We start from the raw sequence: 24,181 nt of genomic DNA on the forward strand, positions 1-24,181 counted from the left end.
TTGCTGCAAACTGCAGTGGGTCCATGGAGGCTGGCAGTGAAGATGTGATGAAATCTCTGACTAGCTTCTCAAAGCACTTCATCGCGACTGATGTGAGGGCAAAAGGGTGGTAGTCATTGAGGCCGGAGGGTGGAGGTTTCTAGTTTGCTAATAGCGCAATACAGTTCATAGAGTGCCTCTTTAGCGTTGTTGCATGGGGGGGGTAGGGGGTGTATACCGCAACTATGAGTGCAGTGGTGTATTCCTGTGGTTAAAAAAACTGCATTTGACAGTCACAAGTTCCATGAGTGGTGAGCAGTGCTTAGAAACATTCCACTTGAAGTTTACTAAATGGCACGTAAGAGTCATTGGCAACATGCAAAAAAGATTCTCTAGACCGATGAGACGAAATTCCAACTTTTGAGGCAGAAAAGCAAGCACTATGTCTGGTTAAAATCATGCACAGTACATCTATTGGCTAATACCATCCATATGGTAAAACATGGTGATGGCATTTTTATGGAATCATGGTGATTCTCAATGTCAGGAACAGGGACACTGGTAACAACTGAGAGACATATTAGCGCAGCCAAATACAGGCACATCTTTGAAGAAAGGCTCTTCCAGAGTGAACGCAAACTCAGACTGGGGTGGCAGTTTCCCTTTCAACATGACAATGACCCCATGAATAAATCCAGATCAACACTGGAGTAGCTTCGGGGTAAGTCTCTAAATATCCTTGAGTGGCCCACCTAAAGTCTTATACCTGAAGATGGCAGTTCATAGATGCCATCTAGTCTGACAGAGACTGAGGATCTGCGATGAAGAATGGGATCAATTGCCCAAATACAGGTGAGCCAATGCTTACAGAGATGTAGCTAAAAAGACTTGCAGCTGTAATTGCTCCCAAATTTTGTGTTTCTTCAAAGTATTGAATAAAGGGTTGGAATAATTTGGTAAATAAGAGATATCGGTGTTTGATTTTTAATTCATCTGAAACTTTCTAAAAACATGTCTTCACTTTGGGTTGGTGATTATGTGTATGCAGATGGGTACAAATGGCAATTATATCCATGCAAAAAACTAAATCCAAAACACAGTGTGCCACGAGTCAAGTAAAGAGATCTGAATCCACTACATTCAAAGCTTTTTAACAGTGTGTTGTTTTCCATTAACTATAACAAGGGGAGAAACAGGCTAATATCATGCCACAAATAGGCCTGTTCCTCATTGCAGGGCTTTTCTCCAGTCTACATTTATTCTTTGTTCTAGCCCCAAACCCCCCTTCACCCAGGGTAGTAGAATGCTTCTTTACAGGAATGATGGGAAACAAACAAAACAACCTGGCATTGTGACCCAAAGCTTCTAAAACCCCCATACTTTAGAATAAAGCTTCAACTGTCAAACTTTCCCACGGTATGACAAGAATGCAGATTACTTTGAGAACTTCACAGAGCTTGGAGAGCATCACCCAAGTGGGAAATAAATGGAAATATTGCTTCATAGGGAATTTAACAGTCAAGCTTGGGAATTCTGCCTTCATGAGGTCATATTTACTAATGACATCAGCCTTTCAAATTTTTCTAATTGATATGTAGCAATTTCATGGGGAATATGATGTACAATAGGTTACAGACACATAGGCGCTGATTTGAGGTCTTAATGTTAGTAGTCTACATGGACTATTCCCTTGTCTCTTGTGTGTTTTAAATACATTTATTCTCAGTTCACTGATGCAAAGTATCTCAATTCTCTCCTTACATCATATGGGACCTTGGGGTAAAATTTGAATATGAAGTGATTTAAAATAAGCTACTCTTAACTCCTTAAGGACTTCACTGTTTGGGTAAAGTCCAAACTATAAAGCCCCACTGTACTGCTAATCACTCAAAAAGAGGCTACCATAAAGCATATGGTAAGTGAACACTGATGTTGATGAGAAAGATGAGACTTAAAGACTTAAAGGTCATAAGTGGCTAAGGTAATTAACTAAATTTGAGGTCAGTAATATGTAGAATACATGTAGTATACAGAAAATAGGCAAATGTAATGGTTGACTGACCTGTATTTATAGGTATTAATCTTTTGCTAAATATTAATATGGTTGAATAACCTGTATTTCTAAGTATTAATCTTTTGCTAAATATTAATATTTTTTTCTTCAGCATCTCTGTACAGGTGTGTTGCTGACAGTCGTGATGAGGATAAAAGTACATTTTATGTGTAGCACTCTTCTTTTAAGCTGCTTATTGTGGAGTGTTGTTGGTGTTGGGTTTTGCCACAGTGGGAAACTTGTGCAAGGTCTCCAGAACAACAAATTACCAATGGACAATGGTATGGCGGAGGGTTCATCGTTTCTAACCAGCGCAGCAGCTTTTCTACCTGAAACTAGTATGAAACACCTACACGTCCACAAGAATGATCCGAGGAAGGCGAGGAGGTTATCACCTGGAAAACCAACTTCACTGGACCTGACTTTCCACATGCTAAGAGAACTGATGGAGACATCAAGAGCAGAGAGGATGTCACAGAAGGCAAAGATAAACAAGTACTTGCTCAAAGCTCTTGGAAAGAGATCTTATAGTTAGTGTGAATGATGATGAAGCTTCTGTGTGTATAGGATTACACAGCCAGGTACGTTACAGATATCCTCAGTGTTACTCAATACTCATATTTATCAGTCTTTATGATCCTAAATTGTAGAATGTCGTAATAGCATAGCAATAAAGTACTTAAAGTGATTAAATGCACTTCTTGCATCAATTTCATTAAGAACAAACAAAATGAAATGTTCATAAACATTTATTTTACACCAGCAAATCAGATGTTAATTTTTCTTTCAGACATACAATAACCATGCTACAACATAAAGGTCTATTATTAATCTTCATTATTCCATGTATGTACATGAGACCTTAGCCATTTAAGTAGAAGTAGCATAGTTTCATAGCCACATCCAAATAACATACCATCTGAAACAAGGACAAATCTTTTAAAACATGTTAAAATAAGGTAATAAATAAAATAGAAAAAAAGCATAAAATTACCATTTCACTATATTAACACACATTTTCTTCTTTCTGAAGACTACAAGGAACTGCTTCCTGGTTGTGTTACTCAACTGCATTCAACTTAAAACGTTGCATTTTCCAACATTTCAGTGTAGAAGCCGTTAATAGGCATATCAGTATAATTCTGGAGGGGACAGGTAAATGCACAGGAAAGGAGCACAGAGGCAAACAACCATCAACAACCATCGAGAGCAAAGAAACAAGAGTGTTTATGTGTGTATGTGTGTGTGTGAGAGAGAGAGAGAGAGAGAGAGAGAGAGAGAGTGTGTCTGAGGATGCGTGTGTGTAGAGAACTGTGCTGACAAGATCAATGTACACAATTCAGTAAAACATGATTGCCATATAGCCTTTAAACTCCAAAAAAACAAGCAAATAAAAGAATATGGCTAGTGACATTATCATTACATTTCGGGTCTGATCATGGCCGGTGTAGATCAGTCAGTCAGTCACGTGACATTGGGCTGTCAACACCTTGGGCTGCAGGATTGGTAAGTGATACTCGAAATGGTTCATGTAAAAATGGACGATTTAGAAATGATAAACAGCTACATCTCTGTAGTTATAAACACTAACTCCCATGACTGAGTAAGGAAAATCTGTAGGAGCTTAAAGCACTTCAGTATAGTCGGGTAATATTGAGAAATGTAACTTGTTGGCTGAGTGCATATAGCCTGCACAGTTGTTCAGTGAGAGCATGTTGTTTTATTTCCTACATGGTATTTAGTGAGGGGGAAGAATTCCTGCCTGTCTGTACTGACAGGCATTTCCCTTTATTTGGCTTGGATAACCAACTGTAACCCAACAGCTTTGGAACTTCAAATGCCACCGATGAAAAATGAGTAAAGAGAATACCATGATAATGCAAAACCCAAAGAGTTGTCCAAGTCATTACATATAAACAAAAAAAAAAAACAACCAAAAAAAAAAACAAATTATAGAAAGATTAATATGGATGTGTGAAGTAATTCAAATTAGTTACTCAAAGTGCTTTCTGTACTAATCTGTGAGAGACTGTTGCAAAACTAGGTTTTGTGTTCTAATACAGATGCTATACATATGAACTTCATTATTCTCCTGTATTAAATGTATTAAACCTTAGTCCAATTTTAAAACTGAGAAGTAAATAGCAATAAAAGACATTGTCTTGCCCCGGAATAAACAACTTCCAGCTACCATAGGCAGTTTACTCACAATCAACATTAGCTCTTTGCGTAAGGGTCTCAAGCGACCACAGGAAAGGGGGAGGGGCAGTCTAGGTAACCATTGTCACATATCACAAAGATCAATAACACAGTATAATAATAAATATGAGCCAACAATTACAAAGTAAAAATGCACAAAATATACATATACTGTACATACACACAATGTGTGTATATTGTATATCTATATAAAAACATTTTATTCTTTTTCTTTCCTTCTTAGATATACATTTAAGATGTATAGTTAGATATAATGGAACAGTACATGGGTTCGTGTCAATGAGTCCCTTGAAATATGCAAAGAGAGACATCAATAAACCAGAACTAAACAAACAGAGCAATGCTAAGCCTCTGAACATGCTATAAATTCTAGGACTAAAGAACCTAACCAGGCCAGACAAAGACTGGCTAGTACACATACGAACATCCACACACTGCACAACCTTGATGTCAAAAGTTATTTTTAATTGGTTGACACACTAATTTTGGCTCAGCCTTTTCAGTTGGCCAACACCTCAACACAGCGCATCTATTTTTAACAGACAGCATAAATAAACATTAAGAAAATAGATATTCTGAAATGTGTGTGGCACCTTTGCATCACTTATGGGAAAAATGAGATGGAGAAGACTATGACAGAACTTGTTTCAGGCTCTCAGATAAGACAGCACGGGGCAGTCTAGACAGCCGATATGAGGTGGTCACTGAACAAAGACCTAAATCCCAAACTAAGGCTATCGATTTAACCAAATCTGTGTCAGGCTTCTCTCTTCTCAGAAATACAATGGAAGGATCAACAGCATGAGATGGAAAAGAAACCAAAAATGACCGTTAGCCTGGCCTTTCTTACATACATATGCACGTCAAGGGAGCTGGTTGCGAACTGCACTCGTGAACTACCCTTATCTTCTGACCGAACAAGTATACATAAATAAACTTAATGTTAAGTTAAAAGTATTCAACCTCAGCTACCGATGTGGGGAATCATGCTATAGTGACACTGAGCAGGTTTATCCAGAGGAGATGGGGTTTGGAAGGAAAGTTTGAACGTTAAGGGTCAAAAAACAGAGTACAACAGGAGAACGAACATCTGACAGATTTTTATGTTGTTTTTTTAAACTCTCTCTTTGTTGTTTTCAGGCTACACGGAGGCGGATGTATGCCACTCTGGAAGAATAACGGAAGAATGGGGCAGCGTATGTGAGGAACAAGGAAAGGGAGTTCTGACAGAGTTCAGCTTGTGTTCCACCATCACGGGCTTTTCTTATTTCCACCGCTGGCTTTTTGTTTTAGGCTATCGAAGGAGTTGATCCTCTGGTTGTTCCTCAGACCATGGGGATGGGGGCTGGGTTGGGGTAGGTGCAGAGGGGCAGGTGGAGGGCCACATGGTGGAGGTGGCAGAGGGCAGGGCCATTAGTTGAAGCCAGTGTCGGTCCGGTAGGTGGTATGAGGCCCGTCAGATGTAAGCTGGGTGGTCTCTGTGGCGGAGGGCTGCAGGACAATGGGCTCACCTCCACCTGCCTCTGTTGATGTATAAACAACAAGTGATTAAATTAAGAGAGTAGCAGATTAATGGCAAACACACATGGTACTTTAAAGAACAAATGCATCAGGTTTACATGACTTTCACTTTTCCATATTTGTGGTCAGTTAAGAAAATGACAACTAATTGAATTTAACTCCGTTCCATGCCTTAATATTAACATAATTGCCACAAAAAACCATAATTTTGTAAAAAAGCAATCTAACAAATGTACATGAAATCGTGACCCTCGGTTAGAAAAACTTTATAATTCTTAGATATGTGTACATCGCTGGACATATAATAAAACAAAGAAAGAAAAGTGCATTTCTCACACATACATGCGTACGCACACATCTGACCTCTCTCATCAGACTGCAGCTGGGCCTCCAAGTCTTCAGGAGAAACGTAGAACTCCTGATCCTGTCCTTCAGGTGGCCGTGGTTTGCACTTTCCACAGCAACAGTTACAGCAACAGCACAGACAGCAGCAGAAATAGCAGCCTGTAGCCAGCCCGCAGAACACAAACAGTGCCTGTAGGGGGAGACAGTGTGCACAACAAGACCAGGAAGAGCAGAAGAGATGAGGACGATCACAAAAGAGCATCAGTAGTTAATGGTCACCACAAGCAATTATATAAAGTACTAAATGAGGAAGAGCAAACTATCAAATCAGCCTGTGACATTAGGTGCAGCTACTGTGGTGTGACAAACTCCTCAAGTCTTGCCTGAACAAATAACACTTTAATCATAAATCACTTTACTTGCCCGTTGTATTCACATATGCATAGAAGAAACCTTTATAGCCGCTGGTGTCACGTCACGTGACTACACATATAAAGCTCAACGCTAATGAAACTTTTCTGTGCTAAATGTGATCTCACCTTGGCCCACCAGCTTGACAGGACAAAGTAAGTGTTGACGTTCTCTTCGCCGAACTGCTCGGCCACATAGAGGCCCAGGGAGCCGTACTTGTCGTAAATGTTGCGTTTGGTCGGGTCGTTCAGGATGGCATGGGCATTGTTGATCTCTTTAAACTTTTCGGCTGCCTCAGGATTGTCCGGGTTCTTGTCAGGGTGATATTTCAGCGCCAGTTTCCTTTGGGAAAGAATGCGCGACAACCGCGACCGGTTAGGTGAGGTGTTTATCGCAGCAGCTACTTACAGAAAAAGCAGTTGGGTGGTGGTCTGGGCCTCACCTGTAGCACTTCTTGATGTCATCGGTGGTGGCCAGCTTGTCGACGCCCAACACGTGGTAGAGGGACTCTCCAGAGGTGGAGAGGGTGCGCTGCCTCTGCTGCTCAGACATGGCGATTCACGTCCTCGACGATCTGCAGAGAGAGAGCGCTGTCTCATGAGCTGTGTGATAACCACTCAAAGCCTCATGCCTGCTTTGCCTGGACATGAAATGTTTAATAAATGTTTAATTGTGATTACTACAACTACATCTCTTGGATATCTGGTATATTTCAAACAAACAAAAAACACACTTTAGAACAATATTTGACTATATTTATTAGTGGTTATAAGAACATTAGTACAATATTTGTCTATATTGGTTAGAGTTAGCTAAAGCTTTTAATCCCATTAAGACCTTTTTATGTAATGACAGGAATCTCCATCATCAACAATAAACATTTTTCCCCCCCACTTTGCCAGGAACCCACCCCATCCACCGCTGAGCAAAACGCAGACTACACCTAATCCATCTGTTTTCAGGCCACTTGCTCCTGTGCTTTCTGTTGATCACATGGCGCTGGTGGCAAAAAGTCACAATTAAGTGTGTCGTGTGGACAGGTTTCACCAGGTATCTAGATCAGCCAAATGGACTAATTTGATTAATTGTGGTGGACACTATGTATGACGGTAGGGGACTGCAACCTGCGTGTGCACTCTGGCCTGTCCAAATGCTCAGGTGCAGGCACTGGGCAGGCTGAGAAATCGGCTAAGGAAAGAAAACACAACACATATAATCTGATGGGAAGTTTTACATTTTACACTGAAAATCTAAACAGCAGCCAGATTTTTTCATTTCTTATTTTATGAGGCAGCCTACCTTATCCAGAAAGTACATGAAATGTGGTCTTGAAAGAGGTTAGTTGCATTTGTCTTGTCTAACCATCATTTTGTCACCAGTTTTTTATCTTAGTGCAGCTAGAAAAGTTTAACCAAATTTATGATTTTGCCCTAATCTGGCTGTTTTTAGGGCCAGTTTTAGATAACTTTGGACAAGTTTTCTGGACCAAGATTAGTCCTAAACCTCTACAGAGAAGCACTTTTAATGGTGAATCACCACCAAAACTTAGTCCAATCCAATTCTGTGCTTATCCCCAGCTTACTTACTGACCCAGAACACAGCCTCATAAATAGGTTATCTGGACCCAATATTAGTTCAACGTCTAACATCAAACCAATGCTGGTGCAATATTTCAAATGCTGTATTCACATAATGCCAAATTTTATGCATGAACGCAGTAGAACAACTAGGAGACAGTAGAACATCAGCAACATAATAAACATAACCAATATTATCAACATCACACCCACAGATATCTCATAGGCTTTCTGAAGGCAGAAGGGCCATCTCAAAACCATCCATGGCCCCCACTCCGAGCCCATACACTTCCCCAACACTAGCCAGACTTTGAGCGCAGGTCACAGGGCGAGCCCAGGCTAAATAATGGAACTAAAAGAAACGGAGCATAACAAAGGGTCACATTTACACCACTTCTAAACAGTGAGCACGCAAAAGCACTTGCTCCCTGCCTCCTGCCCCGAGCCAGTCACGTGTGTTCCCCTCAAAAGGCAGGATGCCAGACGCTCTTATACTTTCCCAGGCTGTTTACCATCTGTGACATGAGCTGCCCTAATGCATAGTGGCATGCACAGTTTATTTCTCCTTGTCTGTGTCTCTGCTGGTAAGTTTTTTTGGGGAGTGACAGACCAGGCAATAAACAAAGCCCAACGGAATCCCAGATCACACAGAACTCTTGAACAGAGCCCCTCCACACACACTGAGAAGAAGACTCAAATTCCCTCCTTAACAAAGAAAGACCCCTATAACCCAGTTCTGCACTGTTGACACTGGTTAAAGCATCCAGTTTTGTGAATTGGTGATCATAAAAAACTGAAATGACACCAGTAAGCTTTTTTTAATCAAACTATCTTTGACAAGGAAACAACTGCAACAAGGCATGTATTTGCCAAAAAGAAGAATATTTAGTAAACATAGTTTTAAATCAAACTTTTTTTTTTTTGTTGCAAAATATGAACCTATATAATAGCAATTTACAATTATAATCAACTGATTACAGAGATCAGGATTGTCATTTTGATTAATATATAAATAATACAAAAAGCAATACCTATACTCAAGCAAGAATTTCAAATATATCCACAAAAAGGACTTCTTATCTTTCTATGACACTCCACACAGTGCCAACTAACCTGCATTGCCCTGATAACCACAGTAAATGAAACAGCACTGTTAGTCAGTCAAATGCAATATGATAACTCAGCCTCTACAACATATAAACACAGCTGCTTCTTTTCCATGTGAAATGGGCTGAACAAAGTCTGCTTTTACCAAGTACTGTGTTCAAATGAAATCATGAATCATCTCTAGAACAGCCAAAGATCAAATTTAATGCATTCATTGCTGCAGTTAAAATCACAGCTGAATCATTGTCTCCGGATGGCATTTTTCACAAGTGAGTCTTTTGGCTTGAAGCAGTTGTGTAGGCTGTCAAACCTGTAACAAATCTGGATTTGTCTTTTAAAAGCCCAGAGTCAAGTTTACTGGTCTAGCTCACCAACACAGAAAAGCCCAAAGCTTGCAGCAGCAATATCCTACACATCAGCAAGATTTAAACACTGAAGCCACTTACATTAATTAGCTGTTTAAATGAAAGATTGATCAATATTGCAACAATCTACTATAAACCTCCTAATCTGACAAAAGAGGATCTCAAGCATTTTTTATTAATTTACTATATACAGCGCATGCTGAAGGTTTTCAGTCTCTTTCAAGTTTATCACATTTTGGTTTGTTTCAGATTCATCTTAAAATGGCTTGAACTATTTTTTCCCTAATCAATCTATACACAATACTCCACAGTGACAGTAAAAACCTTATATATATATATATATATATATATATATATATATATATATATATATATATATATATATATATATATATATATATATATATATATATATATATTTTGTACATTTATTTAAACATAAATCCAAATATTCAATTTAAGCATTATAAGTATTCACAGCCTTCACTTAGTACTTAGTAGAAGCTTTGCACCTTTTTATTGCACGATATTTTATTCTTTTATTTTTAATAAATGTACAAAATATTCCAAAAACATGTTTTTGCTTTTTCATTGTGGAGTATTGTTTTAGTCTGAAACATACCAAAAACCTGAAACGGATTGAAAACCTTACATACGCATTGTACGTGTCCAAGTTTAAGTAAGTCTCCTCACTACATGGGTTGGACTTCATGTTCAGTAGAAATATACAGGGATGCCTATAGAAACGAGCTCAAAATGATACTACTCTTTGTATGAATCGAAATTTCTGCACAGTGGGTGAACTAACAAAAATTACGTTGAACCAAAGCTACTGCCCCTAGCCATGGTCAACTGCAAATCAGAAATCTTTCAGCTGGCATGCTTGCCTGGAATTCAGCAGCATCTACTGGGAGACACAGCCACAACTATTTAGCATCCCTTATGAGAATAACATGCTAGGTGCATATAGTGAGCATACAGTAAACTGGAAGACTCAAAGGTGTAGCATGGCTAAAATGTAGAACACTGCTTCTGCCTAGCATACAAAGTTTGTTTCAGAAAACACCTGGCAAGGAATGCCAGTGCTATAACCCATGCATCAGTTAAAGGAAAGAATTTTGGAAACAATAAGTTATACAGTGTACGAGTGGCATTAGAGGGCTTAGACATTTGTTTTCCCATGTCTACGGCTGATAGTGTAACAGCATAAAGAGTAATCAGGAAATAAGGAAATCAGAAATGTCTACATGTGATTTACAAATTTCAAATAAACTGCTTTTCCTGTTTCTTGCGGATCCTGACTTCGGCCAATCCTGCTGAGTCAATGACATTACCAGCCCGGTGCAGTGATCAGAGGAATTACCCATTATTCATCAGCTGACTCACTGCTTTTCTGTCGGCTGTTTCTTTAGCGCTACCTTTCACTTGCAGAAATCAATACTGATCACAGGCCATTCCACTCAGGAACAGTCACTCACTATACATAACCCTAACCTGGTAGAAGAGACACCTGCTTCCTAAGCCCACTTCTCAGTAAATAGGCTTGAATGATCTAAACAGCCTAGAGATGCCCACTAATACCCATAGTGGAGCTGAAGCAGTCTATTAGGCCTTGATTAATCATCATGTGTGACTTCTAAACTGGGATATTTTCAGCACTATGTTTCAATGAGTCAATTTTGGATTTTTTTTCCCAATTTTGGACTGGCAATATTGACAAAAATCTTACAGGACCTAGAAATTACAACGTAGTGTTAAGTATCAGCACTAAGGTCAGGAACTTAAGATTTAGTACATGAATGTGGTAAAAGCTGTAAAGAAAGGGTGTTAGTGTATCACAATAAAAGATATATGCTTATAGTTTTTGACAACCCTCTATTTACACAGTATTACAATGCTATATCTTAACATTAGGTTATAAACTAAGGCACCAAATAAAAATACACACATGTGAGGAAATCACCCATGTGAGTATTGTACGGTGTTAGGCAATTGCAAGTCTGGAAAGGTTTGGGCAAGTTTCAAATTATCACAAGAGGTTCTAGTGTCTCTCCACTGAGCACCCTTCAGCTGACTCTCCTGTTTCAGCTAGTTTACTCAGCCTTGTCAACCACTCATTCCCCTACCAATACACATGGTTACTGTGCGCAAGAATGAAAAGGAACTGTGGGATGTGAGCGCAGGGTAAGTAGCCTTACTGTGCAGAACTGACAAGAGAGAAATTAGAATGCAAATGTTTTGTTCCATTTTACACTTGATGGATTTAGTATGATAGAAAAGCAACAAAAGGGAACTATTGCCAGGCATAATGCGGGCATTACCGCATTTCAAACAAACAGCGGTTAAATGTGTGAAAGAAACCTGATTTCCAAATGCATTGCCAGTTAAGTCTCAACCTGGAAACAGTTACCGGGTGCGCTTGTCCAGTATATTCGAGCATCCTCCGTGAAGAAAGATGCGAGCTCATACGAAAGACGGGATGCTACGATGTCTGAATGCCGGGGTTTTTTTCTGGATCTAAAAGAAAATCTGTAGCGTTAACATTGCTAAAAGTATAAGCAGAAAATCGTTCCGATGCCGGGGCGCTGCTTTTGGACGCGAGAAATGGCGCACTTGTGCCATTATCCTCGCGTTTTAAGCCATCTCCATTTGGAAACGAAGGGAAAACGGGCAAATGGCCCTACCATTCATTCACCGTGAAGACACGGTCCAAGGAGGCTCACGGATCTGAAATCACGACGACTGTGGTTACAATAAAAAAACGAGCAAATATTCTGTAGAGTTAAACATGATATATATATATACTTACAAATTTTGTTCTACCATTTTAACTGAGGATTACTTTAATGATTGGATGGGATTTGGAGCCGCTAATCTCTATCTTGCTAACCGCTGCATCATATGCGCGCTGTGCACAGGCTAGCAGTGCGCTCCATAGCATCCATGTTGGTTAGCCTGTTAGCTTAAGTCTATCGTTGCACAGAATAAAGAAACGTTATGTAGCCAAACAACAAAATATCTTAAGGGCAGTGAAAATCGTTTATTATGAGGCACAGAAACTGCTTAAGCACATGCACTCCTTACCGTTTTGTCGGCTCGACAGACTGCGTCTTGGTATGATTTCAGTGCGTTAATACTGATGTCAAACGTGTGGTCGCGTCCCCGGGAACGGCGCGCACACGTACAGGAGCGGTCGGATGCAGCAGCAGACCTCGCTCGGCTCCGCCCCTCGCCAGGCGCGTACTGGCGTGCGCGCCCCCCTCGTACCAGGAGGGCGCAAGAGAGTCTGGCGCACGATTCTCAGGCATAAACCAGTTTTACCTCCATCCCAAGCGCTAAAACGTTTCTTGCGGAGTACAGTTCTATATAGAAAATTTTGACTGTTACTTATTGAATAACATATGGCAAAACAGCCTGTTTTGTTTTTTTTTAATATGAAATCAGAAGGCTGCGAACGGCTCCTAAAACAGGCCCCTAGATGGCTGATTAAAGTTGCCCTATATTATTGTAATGATGCACTTATGTTAGAAGCAACTCTTAACAGTCGATAAATCACAGTAATATTCAGTAAAATTATCATGGTTGAATTAACATCCATAGTGATGAATTAACACATGCACTCTTGATTTAAGTGGGGTCAAACATACGAGAACACGGTAATAATTTAAAACTGGGCAAAAAAAAATCCTATTCCACATGGCATCCAAAAGGCATTCGGCTCTTGAGCATTGATTGCATGGGTTAGGATTTATATATTCAAAAAGACTTAAAAGCTCATCACAGAACTGATGAAAAACATTGCCACACAAACAATACATGAACCAATCAGATGTGATTTATGGATTGTAGTTGTTTGTAGAAATGTGTTTAAATGATATCCCCATTTAGTGACAAGCTTACTATACTGAATAAGTTGAACTGACAATATTAATGACGATATTAATTCTGAATTATTTTGATATTTAATTATGTTGTTCATTTAAGATCATGGTCAGACTCCTTTTATTTAAGCCAGCATGTTATAGGTCCTGTTCAAGATCATGGGTGTACACGTCATCTCATGGTTTTCTTTTGCTGAAAATGTTGAAATCAAAGAAATTGTTTTCTGAGACCGCCTGCCTATAATGTGTAGTTCAACCTGAACTTCAGAACATCTCTTGAGCATTCACTCTATCTACAGATGCTTAATTTGCAAACACTATTTTAAAATCTCCAAATGACTACTGCTCCTCAGCTCCTCAGACATATAGGAGTTGGTTCCTTCTATTCTTCAGGCTCAGCTGTTCTGGACTCAGTTGCCCCTTCAGAGTCAGAAATGTTAGATTTAAATCACAACCTTGGTTAAATGTCTCCACCAGGGCTAATGCAGGAAGGATAAGATAAGATAAGATATAAATGTCATTTGAAATTCTTAAATTTTGTTTTTTTAAACTGTAAGCAACTGTGAGATCAGTAAGAACAGAATGTTTCAGACATAATTTCAGAAAAATTGCCACAGACCAAAATGTCTGTTTAATCAATTCAAATCAAAATACCCTTCCTTACAAAGGTCCCAAGGATTCTTCAAAAACTTTGAGGGTGTTTTAAAATTTCCTTTTGTGAAAAGTTGAAAATCTAAATATTGTACACCTGCTACTAATAATTTTTCAATGTTTAAGAATTTTCAACCTTTTCTTCCTCTCAAATCATCCAACATGGTATTCCACTTCTGCTATTGTTTCCCATCTTGGCTTTTTAAAAGAGACATGAGACAATAGGGCAAAATATAGGGAAATGTTACAAATGAGATTTTATAGAGTGGTAGAACTCCTACACGTTTTAAACATTCAGTGGTTCAGTCATTTCTAATAAAGCCACTTCTGAATGTAGGAGTGCTGAATAACTTTTGATCTCAAAACTATAATTTCTGGCTAACATGCTGAAAAAAAAACATCATATCTTTTTTCTCATGCAACATGCAAACTTTGAGATAATTCAATCAGCTGTTAGTGTTTTCTAAAGAACTGAGTCTGCTGTTTTGAAGATAGCTAATGATCTCTTACATGTTGCAATTCTGGTGATTGTTCTGTCATGATTCTGTTGAACTTAAGTGCTGCATTCAACACTGTTGATCATGATATTCTCATAAAGAACCTAAAATACTGGATTATAATTTAACATCGGAAAATCTTTATTTACATCTTACATTATGGCACATGGAGATCCAAAGGGTCCATTTTAGGGCCTGCTCTATTTTCTATATACATAGTTCTTATAGGACATATACATAAACATGTCATTTTATTTCAGTGTTATACAGATGACAAAAAGTCTTGTGCTTGGAAAAAAGGCTCAGTGAGTGTCACAGATATAAAAAATTAAATAAGCAACAGTTCTACAACTAAATGGAAGTAACATGGAAGTTACTGTCCAGAATCTTTCTGAAAAATCTGGGCTCTCCCTTTTTAAAAATCAAATTATTCCTTTGGGTCATTTTTGGTACCAAGTCCTATCTGATGAGCGAATCAGTGCTGTGGTTAGCAACAGCTACTTATGTAATTATGTAAAAAGTCATTAATAAATTTGACATCTCAACTGGACTGTTGCAATGCACCATGTCTCTGGGTCAGGGAGATATTCATTTCCCTTCACAACTATCACAAAATGCTGTAGCAAAATGATTAACTGGTATGTAGAAAAGACATGGATGGGGACACAAGCCTGTTCATTGATTATTAAGCACTTTGGTTTTAAATGTGCCACACCAATAAGATTGACTATCTTATCTATGTATTTATGCTTAAATGACTGTTAAAACTGCTTTAGAAAACAGTTCTCTTGGTGTTTCTAAAGCACCTTTAACAGTCCTTTAAAAGTTCTCAGTCCTATCAAATTCACAGAAAAACTATATAAATAGCCACATGGTCATTTGACCCAAGTTATTAGGAAGGTCTTCTATTCTGAAGTTCAGCTTTACTACTGGGAGTCTAATGAAGCTGGAGATTTGTTCCAACTTTAACCAGCTCTTTAAGGTCTTCAGAAGCATATTGAATATTAGAGACAAAGGGACTAAATGTTCGTAGCTCTCCAGGATTTTTAATTCATTTTTACATAGCATTTGTGAATAGTAAATAAAGCGTTGTCTGTGATACGCTGTAGGTGTATTAAATAAACAAGAGAAGCCTTAATAGAGAAGACTCTCTGCTATCTCTCAAAGTCCTTTCTCTCTAAAATGCCACCCACTGTCTACTAACCGACATCTTCCATAAGAAACATAATTTAATTCAATTTAAACTGAGTGCAAAATGTTATTCCGAGGAGTGTTTGATCTCCATGCACCACATGGCCGTGTAAATAAAACAGTGATGGGTTTCATTGGATTCTGCACTGCTGCCACCACTTGACAAAGCAAGAGCTTGCAATAGAGGCTAAAAACACATAGTATAAAGTAGGTGATGACAATATGATCTGAAGAACAATCTATTTAATATATAAAAATGAAGGCACTTACAATATTTTTATATAATTATGTTGGGTTACAAGCAATCCATTCCATTTTATATACAAGACACAAAGTGGCAAATTTATGAAGGTACGAGATGGGTGTCTCTAATAAACTAGGTGGTGAAGATCTAAATAATAAAAGGTACTTTTTAATCAAAACATTTTGTGAAGTAACATTTCATTGGGTAAACACTTCAGATTTTACTATGCACATACTAACATTATGTTTTGGTTGTGCAGTGATTTCAAAACACATAATTGGGTGTATGCGAGAGGTAAGGTCATGCTGTGTCAGAGATGGCAATGTCTTATTCTAGCTGACGACATCACAGTGCGATATATATATATATAAATATAAAAGTACAATTGTTTACATGAGGACTGCTTCTGAACCAGGGCTGTAACCTGGATGAAAAATTTTAGCAAGCTCTATATTGTGGAAATTATATACATTTAGTAAGATCTATATTGAGGACTTATTTCACATAAAGTAATAATAAATATAATCACCAGATACATGAAGGCCTGGTTTTGCACATCCCAGTCACCTTCACGTTTAGCACGTCTCTGTTGCCTTGTTTTCATGACACCCATGAAGTACTTGTAGGAACATGTGGGAAATTATGCCATTACCTTTTTTCTTTGTTTACAATTTTTACATTTCATCTCACTCTATCCATTAATAAACCGTTATTAATTTTACATAAATGGTTTTGGCTCCAGTTAGACTGCTTGATTTTATTTAGCCAGTTATTTCACTTTGAAAAATAATTACTTATTTAACTTATCAATTTTATTAACTTTAGCTATGAATTAAAAGAAATTATATTTACCAAAATATTTAGCAGAAAATAAACACTCAAATCTACACTTTATTTAAAACGTATAGCTTCATATTGGTTTTGTTGTGAATGTTCTTATTTTATACCGAGTTCATACATAGTTCAGCCTACCTCTCGCAGTCTCTTTCCCTGTACATTATATGTAAATGGTCATGTCTCAGAACCCCCCTCCCCCCTCAAAATTTGAAAATAAAAATGTGTTGTTAAAGCCTGTTCATTAATAGGAGTATCAACACAAATCATTCGTGTTTTTGGCAATTAACGCTAGCTGACGTCTCTTCAGTTCAGCGCCTGGCTGAAGAGGCTATTTTGATGGTAAAATATTGTATGCCATTAGGTTACTAGTTGAGCACTTAAGTGTAACAGATATTCATGACCACTGCAAGCTGCTCTGAAGTCAGTTGAGAACCGGTCATGTCATTGCTGGCTGAGAAATCTTGCAATGTATGTTAAACTCGACCAGAACATTACCAGAACTTCACCATTTCCACATTCAGGTTCATAATTAAATATATAAGGGGAAGAAAATGTGCTCCAAAATGAGGTCCAGACCTTGGTGGACTTCATAGCTGGTTGTGACCCTTCTCTGAACCCTGCAGCAAAATTTCTCAGAAAAATTATGACTGTCGTTTATTTCTCTAGATCAGTGGCTATATGGCCTTGGTTATTTTAGTGTAACTTGCAAAATATGATTGTAAAATGTTTGCTGAACAAGCATAGCTCTGCTTCTGTCTTTCGCTGATTATCCTTAAAATATAAGCAGCATTACAGTCCAGAGAAGAAAGGCTCTTTGTTTTGCATGCAAGAAAAAATCTTTTACTTTCCTTTAAAGAAGTTATAGCACAATCTAAAGGGAAAAAAAGTGGAATTGATGTAATCTTTTCTATTTAGCATAAAAAAGACAGGATATACAAAGAAAAGTTTAAAATATTTTTGCCTCTAATATTTTCAGCATTTGGCAGACTTCTGTGCAGAGGAACTTACATATATTCATCTGTATGACAGTATGTGTGCTCCCTGGAAATCAAACCCTATAAGCAATTGCATATGTAAACAAAATTGTTGTGTTATTACTGTTTAGCACAGTGTTTAGTACTGTTGTGTTTAGTACATACCTATGGGTAGATGATGTGTCCATACACAACAGGTTCATAGTGCAAACAGAAGCCCATGTCCACAGAACACACAACTCCAACATGACTGAACAGACATGTAATGACTGCCCCATAGAAATACAGGGACGAAAGTGAAATGTGTAAAGTGAAAACGATTTGAAAAGCAGTTACTAAAAAGCATACATTTTAAGGCAATGAGGCACAAGGGAAAAGAGGAAAGAGCCATCAGACCATTTTGTCTGAAAGGAAATAGTTTATTGTACCTGTAAATCTGACTTTAAAAACGGGAGATGTTGAGGAATGTGCTCATGAATAAATAAACTAAAAGTCCCCATAATGCCTAGCATGAATAAACTTTAACTTCAGCAGCAAGTAGAATCATGAAATAAGGAGGCAAGGTATGGCCAACTTTTACAAGGCATGGTGGCTTTGTAGTGGCTACAATGACAACACAAATATGTGCACTTAAAGTAAAAATAGCTTATGCTGTGGAAGTCTAAAACCTCCAACTCCACCCAGTGACCTGCTTGAAACATTCTTCCTTTTGAACAGGCCTGCTTGCATTCCAAGTGAAAACCCAACAACAGAATCAGTCACACAACTACAACAAAAAGAGCACAACCTAGCCTAAGCAAGGCCCAGCATTCAAACAAGTCTAACATAAGAGAAGACCTCGCCCTCATCCCTTCAGCAATGCACAGCAAATCAGTGACAAAACAGACACAGATTCAGTGTCTTTTTCCAGGGCAGGCCTAACCAAATGAACGTTATAAAAGACAGCTTCACACTACCAAAAATGTTCTTATATTAAAAAAAAAGACGACGACTTAAATACTTAAAAACTGTGAGCTGTTACCCGTCTAACTTGGGGCCTATTTTAGGCATAAAATCTGCACTGAACAACTATGAGTCAAGACAAAATTACTGGACAGAACACAAAATGCTAGTACTTAAAATCAAGGTGGATTCTTTGCAAAGAAAAGGCTAACATTTCAGAGCTCTTTTTCCTTCTGCCAATGGGATGCCAGAAAATGTCATTTTTATGAATGCTGATATTTACTTTTTGAATAGAATAACTTCTCTCAAAAATAATACCATATACAGTTAAGTTAGTTCTCTTATATGAGCATTAAATTCATTTTATATAATTTATATATATATATATATATATATATATATATATATATTGTGTCCAGTCACTGACGGTTTTATAAATACGGTGGGGGGTGGCATAGGTGTCCAATGTTGACCGTTTCTACTTGGGGTCCTCGATTGTGCCCTTGCTAAGGTCTGTCATTTTGGGGTATTTGACCTTTTTCTGGTCCAGTTCATTCTGTGCCCATAACAAGAGCTTCAGCAGCTTTGCCAGTTTGGGTGTCGACTCCCTGTTCTCATAGTCCAGCACCGCCTGGTTGACCTCGCTCCAAACCTACAAGAAGACACCATTTGTTCAGCATGAAGCTAGCGGGGTAATCAGAGGGCACCACAGATGTGCTTTCTATACACGATGACGCCACCTTGTGGACAAGAAGCAGAGCTGCTATACAATTAAGAGATGCAAGACACATATCCGTTCTTTACGGCTTATCTGTTACTTGAACTAACACACACCTTCTGCCGCTGCATCATGTTAAGCAGGTCCCCGAAAGGTGACTCCTCGGGATTGTCGAAAGCGAGTAGTGCCAGCGTTCTCTCCATCTCGGTCAGACACTCTCGGCTCTCCTCACCCTGCTCGGCCAGCTGCGACTGTGCAAACTCCAGCGCTGCCTCCGTCTCCCGCAGGCGGATCAGCTCGATCAGATGCTGCTGCTGCACGAGTGGGAGGACATCCAGAATGACACAGCCCATGTTAACCAGATTCATTGGGGAGGAGGTTAGTTCATGGGGGAGCGCATGGATTTTCCTGCTGGCTTTCCAAATAAGTAGCAGTCACAACAAACTTCTCCCGGGTGATCAGGAGACTGGCATGAAGTGGAGGGGTCTTGCACCACCCTGGAGGGGTTTATTCTGCATATCATCCTGTGTCTTACTCAGCTTCTTAGCAAAGAAATATACAGACTAAGTAAATGCAATTTCTCTAGCCTCACCCAGGCCTGCTTGAGAACAGGTGTGGCAGTAATCAAGAAATCACTTAAACAGGACCTGCCTGAAAAAGTGAAGTAGACCAAAAGATCCTCAAAAGATAGACAGCATGCTGCGATCCAAAGAAATTCAGGAACAAATGAGATACAAAGTAAGTGAGATCTATCAGTCTGGAAAAGGTTATAAAGCCATTCCTAAAGCTTTGGGATTCCAGCAAACCACAGTGAGAGCCATTATCCACAAATGGCGAAAACATGACAGTGGTGAACCTTCCCAAGAGTAGCTGGCTGACCAAAATTACCCCAAGAGCACAGTGATGACCCATCCAAGAGGTCACAAAAGACCCCCACAACAACATCCAAAGAACTGCAGGCCTCACTTGTCTCAGTTAAGGTCAGTGTTCATGACTCCACCATAAGAAAGAGACTGGACAAAAATGGTCTGCATGGCAGAATTCCAAGATGAAAACCACTGCTGAGCAAAAAGATCAAAGGCTTATCTCAGTTTTGCCAGAAAACAATCCCCAAGACTTTTAGGAAAATACTCTGTGGACTGACGAGACGACACCTTCCAAAAGGTTTATATGCCATTACATCTGGTGTAGAAGTAACAGAATTTCAGAAAAGGAACATCATACACCACCACCACCATATTTTACTGTTGGTGATGGTCTGAGGCTGTTTTGCTGCTACAGGACCTGGAACACTTGCTGCGGTAAATGGAACCATGAATTCTGCTGTCTACCAAAAAAAAGTCCTGAAGGAGAAGGTCTGGTCATCTGTTCAAGACCTCAAGCTGAAGCATACTTGGGTTCTGCAGCAGGACAATGATCCAAAACACCAGCAAGTCCACCTCTGAATGGCTTAAGAAAAACCAAAATGAAGACTTGAGAGGCCCAGTCAAAGTCCTAACCTGAATCCGATTGAGAGGCTGTGGCATGACCTTTTAAAAAAGGCGGTTCATGCTCGAAAACCCTCCAATGTGGCTGAATTAGAACAATTCTGCAAAAATGAGTGGGCCAAAACTCCTCCACAGCACTGTAAAAGACTCATTGCCAGTTATCGCAAACGCAGTTGTTGCTGCTAAGGGTGGCCCAACCAGTTATTAGCGGGGCAATCACTTTTTCACACAGGGCCATGTAGGGTTGGATTTTAATAATAAAAACCTTCATTTAAAAACTGCATTTTGTTTACTTGTGTTCTTTGTCTAATATTTAAATTTGTTTGATGATCTGAAACATTTAAGTGTGACAAACATGCAAAAAAAAAAAAAAAAAAAATCAGGAAGGGGGTAAAACACTTTCACACCACTGTAGATCAGAGGTCCATTATTCAGAAAGAGCAGAACTCTGAATGTTTACCTGCAGGTGGAAGTACAGGTAGCGGTTTGTGTCTAGGAGCTCAGGATGAAGGCTGTTGATGAGGGAGATGGCCTCCTGAATCTGTCCCTTCAGAATCATTTCCCTGATCTTTATCCTCTCGTCCAGTGAGTCCAGATCCACAGTGGGCTCAATGCCCGACTCCACCCGGAACTTCTCTGCAGCTTCTTTAAAACCCTCTGTGGAGCCAAAATGTATTTTTTAATTCATGTATGTGCATTGCATCTGAAAGTGCACACAAATGAACTTGTAAAATAAAAGTCAAAAGATTTGCCCTACAGATTTACTGCCACAGTTTAGATTATAAAATCAACACAAACAGAACTGCAATGCACTACGGATCAGAATACTGAGTGCACAGTTCCAGTGGATATCTGCATTTGTGCAGTACACATTGCAGAGTCATGCATATATGCTTTGAGCTATTAGGTGAAAAGCACCCACCACATGAATCAGAACGGTGGGTTATTGCATGCTACATGATTAGAGGAGGCCGACAAAAAGACGCGCGCACAAAGTAAAATCAAACTGTCACTAATACACACATACCCGTTACTAAATAGTTCATGATGAGACGATTCATATCTGCTCTCTGAATGTGCACGTTGTTAAGTTTTTCCATCCATTCCTCCTTTGTAATGTCTTCCGGCTTTTCCGCATAGCTCATCATGAATACCCACGTCACTCGGGTGTCAATCTGCAACTTCAATGAACAGAAATTAAAAATATCCATCATCATAACAGAAGAATTTCATCGGATCTTGTAAATACAGGCGAATGCCTCGGTTACCTCCAACATAGCTGTTAAAACCCGTTTAGGTACACGGGGGTTCTTTGGAATATCTGGGCTGTTTCTTTCTGACACTAAATGACTGTAAAGGACGGAACAGCAGTGAGATCGTTCGTATTTTCGCGGTGTTTTCTCTCCCGTAAACGCAACATCACAAGCTACCTGGTAGGGTGTTAGCCGGCTGAAGATAAGCGATTCTGAATAACGCTGGCCAACACAGTTATAACCAAATATATATATATATTATACAACTAAATTGACAACCGAAGTGATCAGATCGCTATTCTGAGATTGTTATTAGCACTGTAAAGAAATAATAACCGCGGCCTTGAAAGGAAGCAAAACATTGAAGCCTGAAACTTGCATTCGGGCTTTTTGTGCGCTTGAATTGACACTTGACTTTCTCGAATGACTGAAGATAAAGTGCATGCTTAAACAAGCTATTAACCGTTAATTTATATTGCCTAAACATGCAAAACATCCAGCTAAGGCAAAATACTTACAAATAATTCTTTGCAATGGCGGTGGGCCTAGGATGGAGATCACGCGATAGAGGGTTGTTGTCCATAACGAGACTTTAGATGAGCTATGTGATTGGTCACTTCAATGACGTCATGGTTGCTGTGGCAAAGCTACCGGTGGTTGCCAGATCATGTCACAAGCGCGTTTCATCCCGTGAATGGTGAGAAAACCCAACCAATACAGGGAAAAACAATAATTTTTCAGGTGGCTGCATCGTTTTGGGATTCTTACCTATACCATTTCAAGAAGTCCATTTAAATGTGTTAGGCTACTATGTTTAATTGGCTGGATAATACAAATCTAGCCACTGCAATAAAACACATTTCTCATTATTTCTCACTGTGACCTTTAATTTGAAAACTCCCCCATATCTTTTTAGCTTTACACACACACACACACACACACACACACACACACACACACACACACACACACACATATATATATATATATATATATATATATATATATATATATATTTCCAATATTGACTATAAATTTAGTATAGACTAAAAAGGGACTCAAAGGGACTCTTTTGCCCTTAAAATAATATTTAAATATTAAAATCGATTGCATATTTTTTCCCTTATCTGTTATAATCTGCTCTGATCTGAGTCTTCATTATTTTTTAAACCCTAACTGTAACAAATGCATGAAATTCTTGAGAAGTCAATAAAGAATTTGCTTGATCGCTCGTTTGAAACTGTCCATATGACGTTAAACGTCATTAATCCTCTCATTTCATAATACACATTGCTGATTCAAAACAAATACTGAAATACAGGCGCAAAACATGTTTATGCCAATATGAGCTTGACGGCGCTTTTATAACAAGGCGTTTCATGTTTACTGGTGAAACCCCTATATAAATATGACAGAATAGGGACATTGTATTAAGATTCTTCTGTTGTCCATTGTATATATTATCTGTTATTTTAACAACATTGTATTTACATTGTGTAACACGATGATAATGATAATGCTTGATTTTGGCACAGTCCGCAGAAATGTTAACAGGCAAAACATTTACTTACTTAATTACATCCTAACTGATATTGTTGCATAATACCTATTGAACATTATATCTGTTGGACAACAATTAGAATAGTATTTGGAAATGAAAAATATATTATTGTCCTATTTTTGCCATTGGTTTGCATGCTGATATCGAATCCTGATTAAAGTTTATTTAAACATCTAAAACTAAGATTTACGATTTTATTTATTAGGGTTCCATTTAGTTTTGTTTTATGTACACTTGTAACAATTTTGCTTTCCCTTTTTATCCAGGAAAAAGGTGTCATTAAAATCTATAAAAAATACCATCAACCCCGCAGTTGAAATTCGCACGCACGAAAAAGTGGGTCAGCACGAGACTCCAGTTTTGAATA

The 24,181-nt window shown here is 38.7% G+C and overlaps 2 protein-coding genes across 7 annotated transcripts; both read right to left on the minus strand.

Moving 5' to 3' along the window:
- Positions 1-2,763: 2,763 nt before the first annotated feature.
- Positions 2,764-12,791, minus strand: dnajc5aa (DnaJ (Hsp40) homolog, subfamily C, member 5aa). 4 transcript variants are annotated; one of them, XM_027012843.2, is made up of 6 exons: positions 12,663-12,791; positions 11,989-12,095; positions 6,972-7,103; positions 6,658-6,871; positions 6,137-6,308; positions 2,764-5,775 (listed from the first exon to the last, which is right to left on the minus strand). In XM_027012843.2, the coding sequence occupies exons 3-6, from the start codon at positions 7,079-7,081 to the stop codon at positions 5,666-5,668; spliced, it is 606 nt and encodes a 201-aa protein (XP_026868644.1). In that variant the 5' UTR covers positions 7,082-7,103; positions 11,989-12,095; positions 12,663-12,791; the 3' UTR covers positions 2,764-5,665. The 4 variants fall into 4 exon arrangements, with proteins under 4 accessions (XP_026868644.1, XP_026868643.1, XP_026868645.1 ...); XM_027012842.2 differs by lacking the exon at positions 11,989-12,095 and having other exon boundaries at positions 12,663-12,790; XM_027012844.1 differs by lacking the exon at positions 11,989-12,095 and having other exon boundaries at positions 5,684-5,775; positions 6,128-6,308.
- A 6,420-nt stretch (positions 12,792-19,211) lies between these two features.
- On the minus strand, positions 19,212-22,849 carry gid8a (GID complex subunit 8 homolog a (S. cerevisiae)). 3 transcript variants are annotated; one of them, XM_027012846.2, is made up of 5 exons: positions 22,772-22,849; positions 22,028-22,181; positions 21,461-21,657; positions 19,630-19,827; positions 19,212-19,447 (listed from the first exon to the last, which is right to left on the minus strand). In XM_027012846.2, exons 2-5 carry the CDS (start codon positions 22,146-22,148, stop codon positions 19,274-19,276), a joined length of 690 nt encoding a protein of 229 aa, XP_026868647.1. In that variant the 5' UTR covers positions 22,149-22,181; positions 22,772-22,849; the 3' UTR covers positions 19,212-19,273. The 3 variants fall into 3 exon arrangements, with proteins under 3 accessions (XP_026868647.1, XP_026868649.1, XP_026868646.1); XM_027012848.2 differs by having other exon boundaries at positions 22,028-22,175; positions 22,772-22,842; XM_027012845.2 differs by lacking the exon at positions 22,772-22,849 and adding an exon at positions 22,269-22,727 and having other exon boundaries at positions 22,028-22,175.
- Positions 22,850-24,181: the final 1,332 nt, after the last annotated feature.

Source organism: Electrophorus electricus, chromosome 23 (assembly GCF_013358815.1).
Source record: "Electrophorus electricus isolate fEleEle1 chromosome 23, fEleEle1.pri, whole genome shotgun sequence".
In the NCBI taxonomy this organism is placed as follows: domain Eukaryota; kingdom Metazoa; phylum Chordata; class Actinopteri; order Gymnotiformes; family Gymnotidae; genus Electrophorus; species Electrophorus electricus.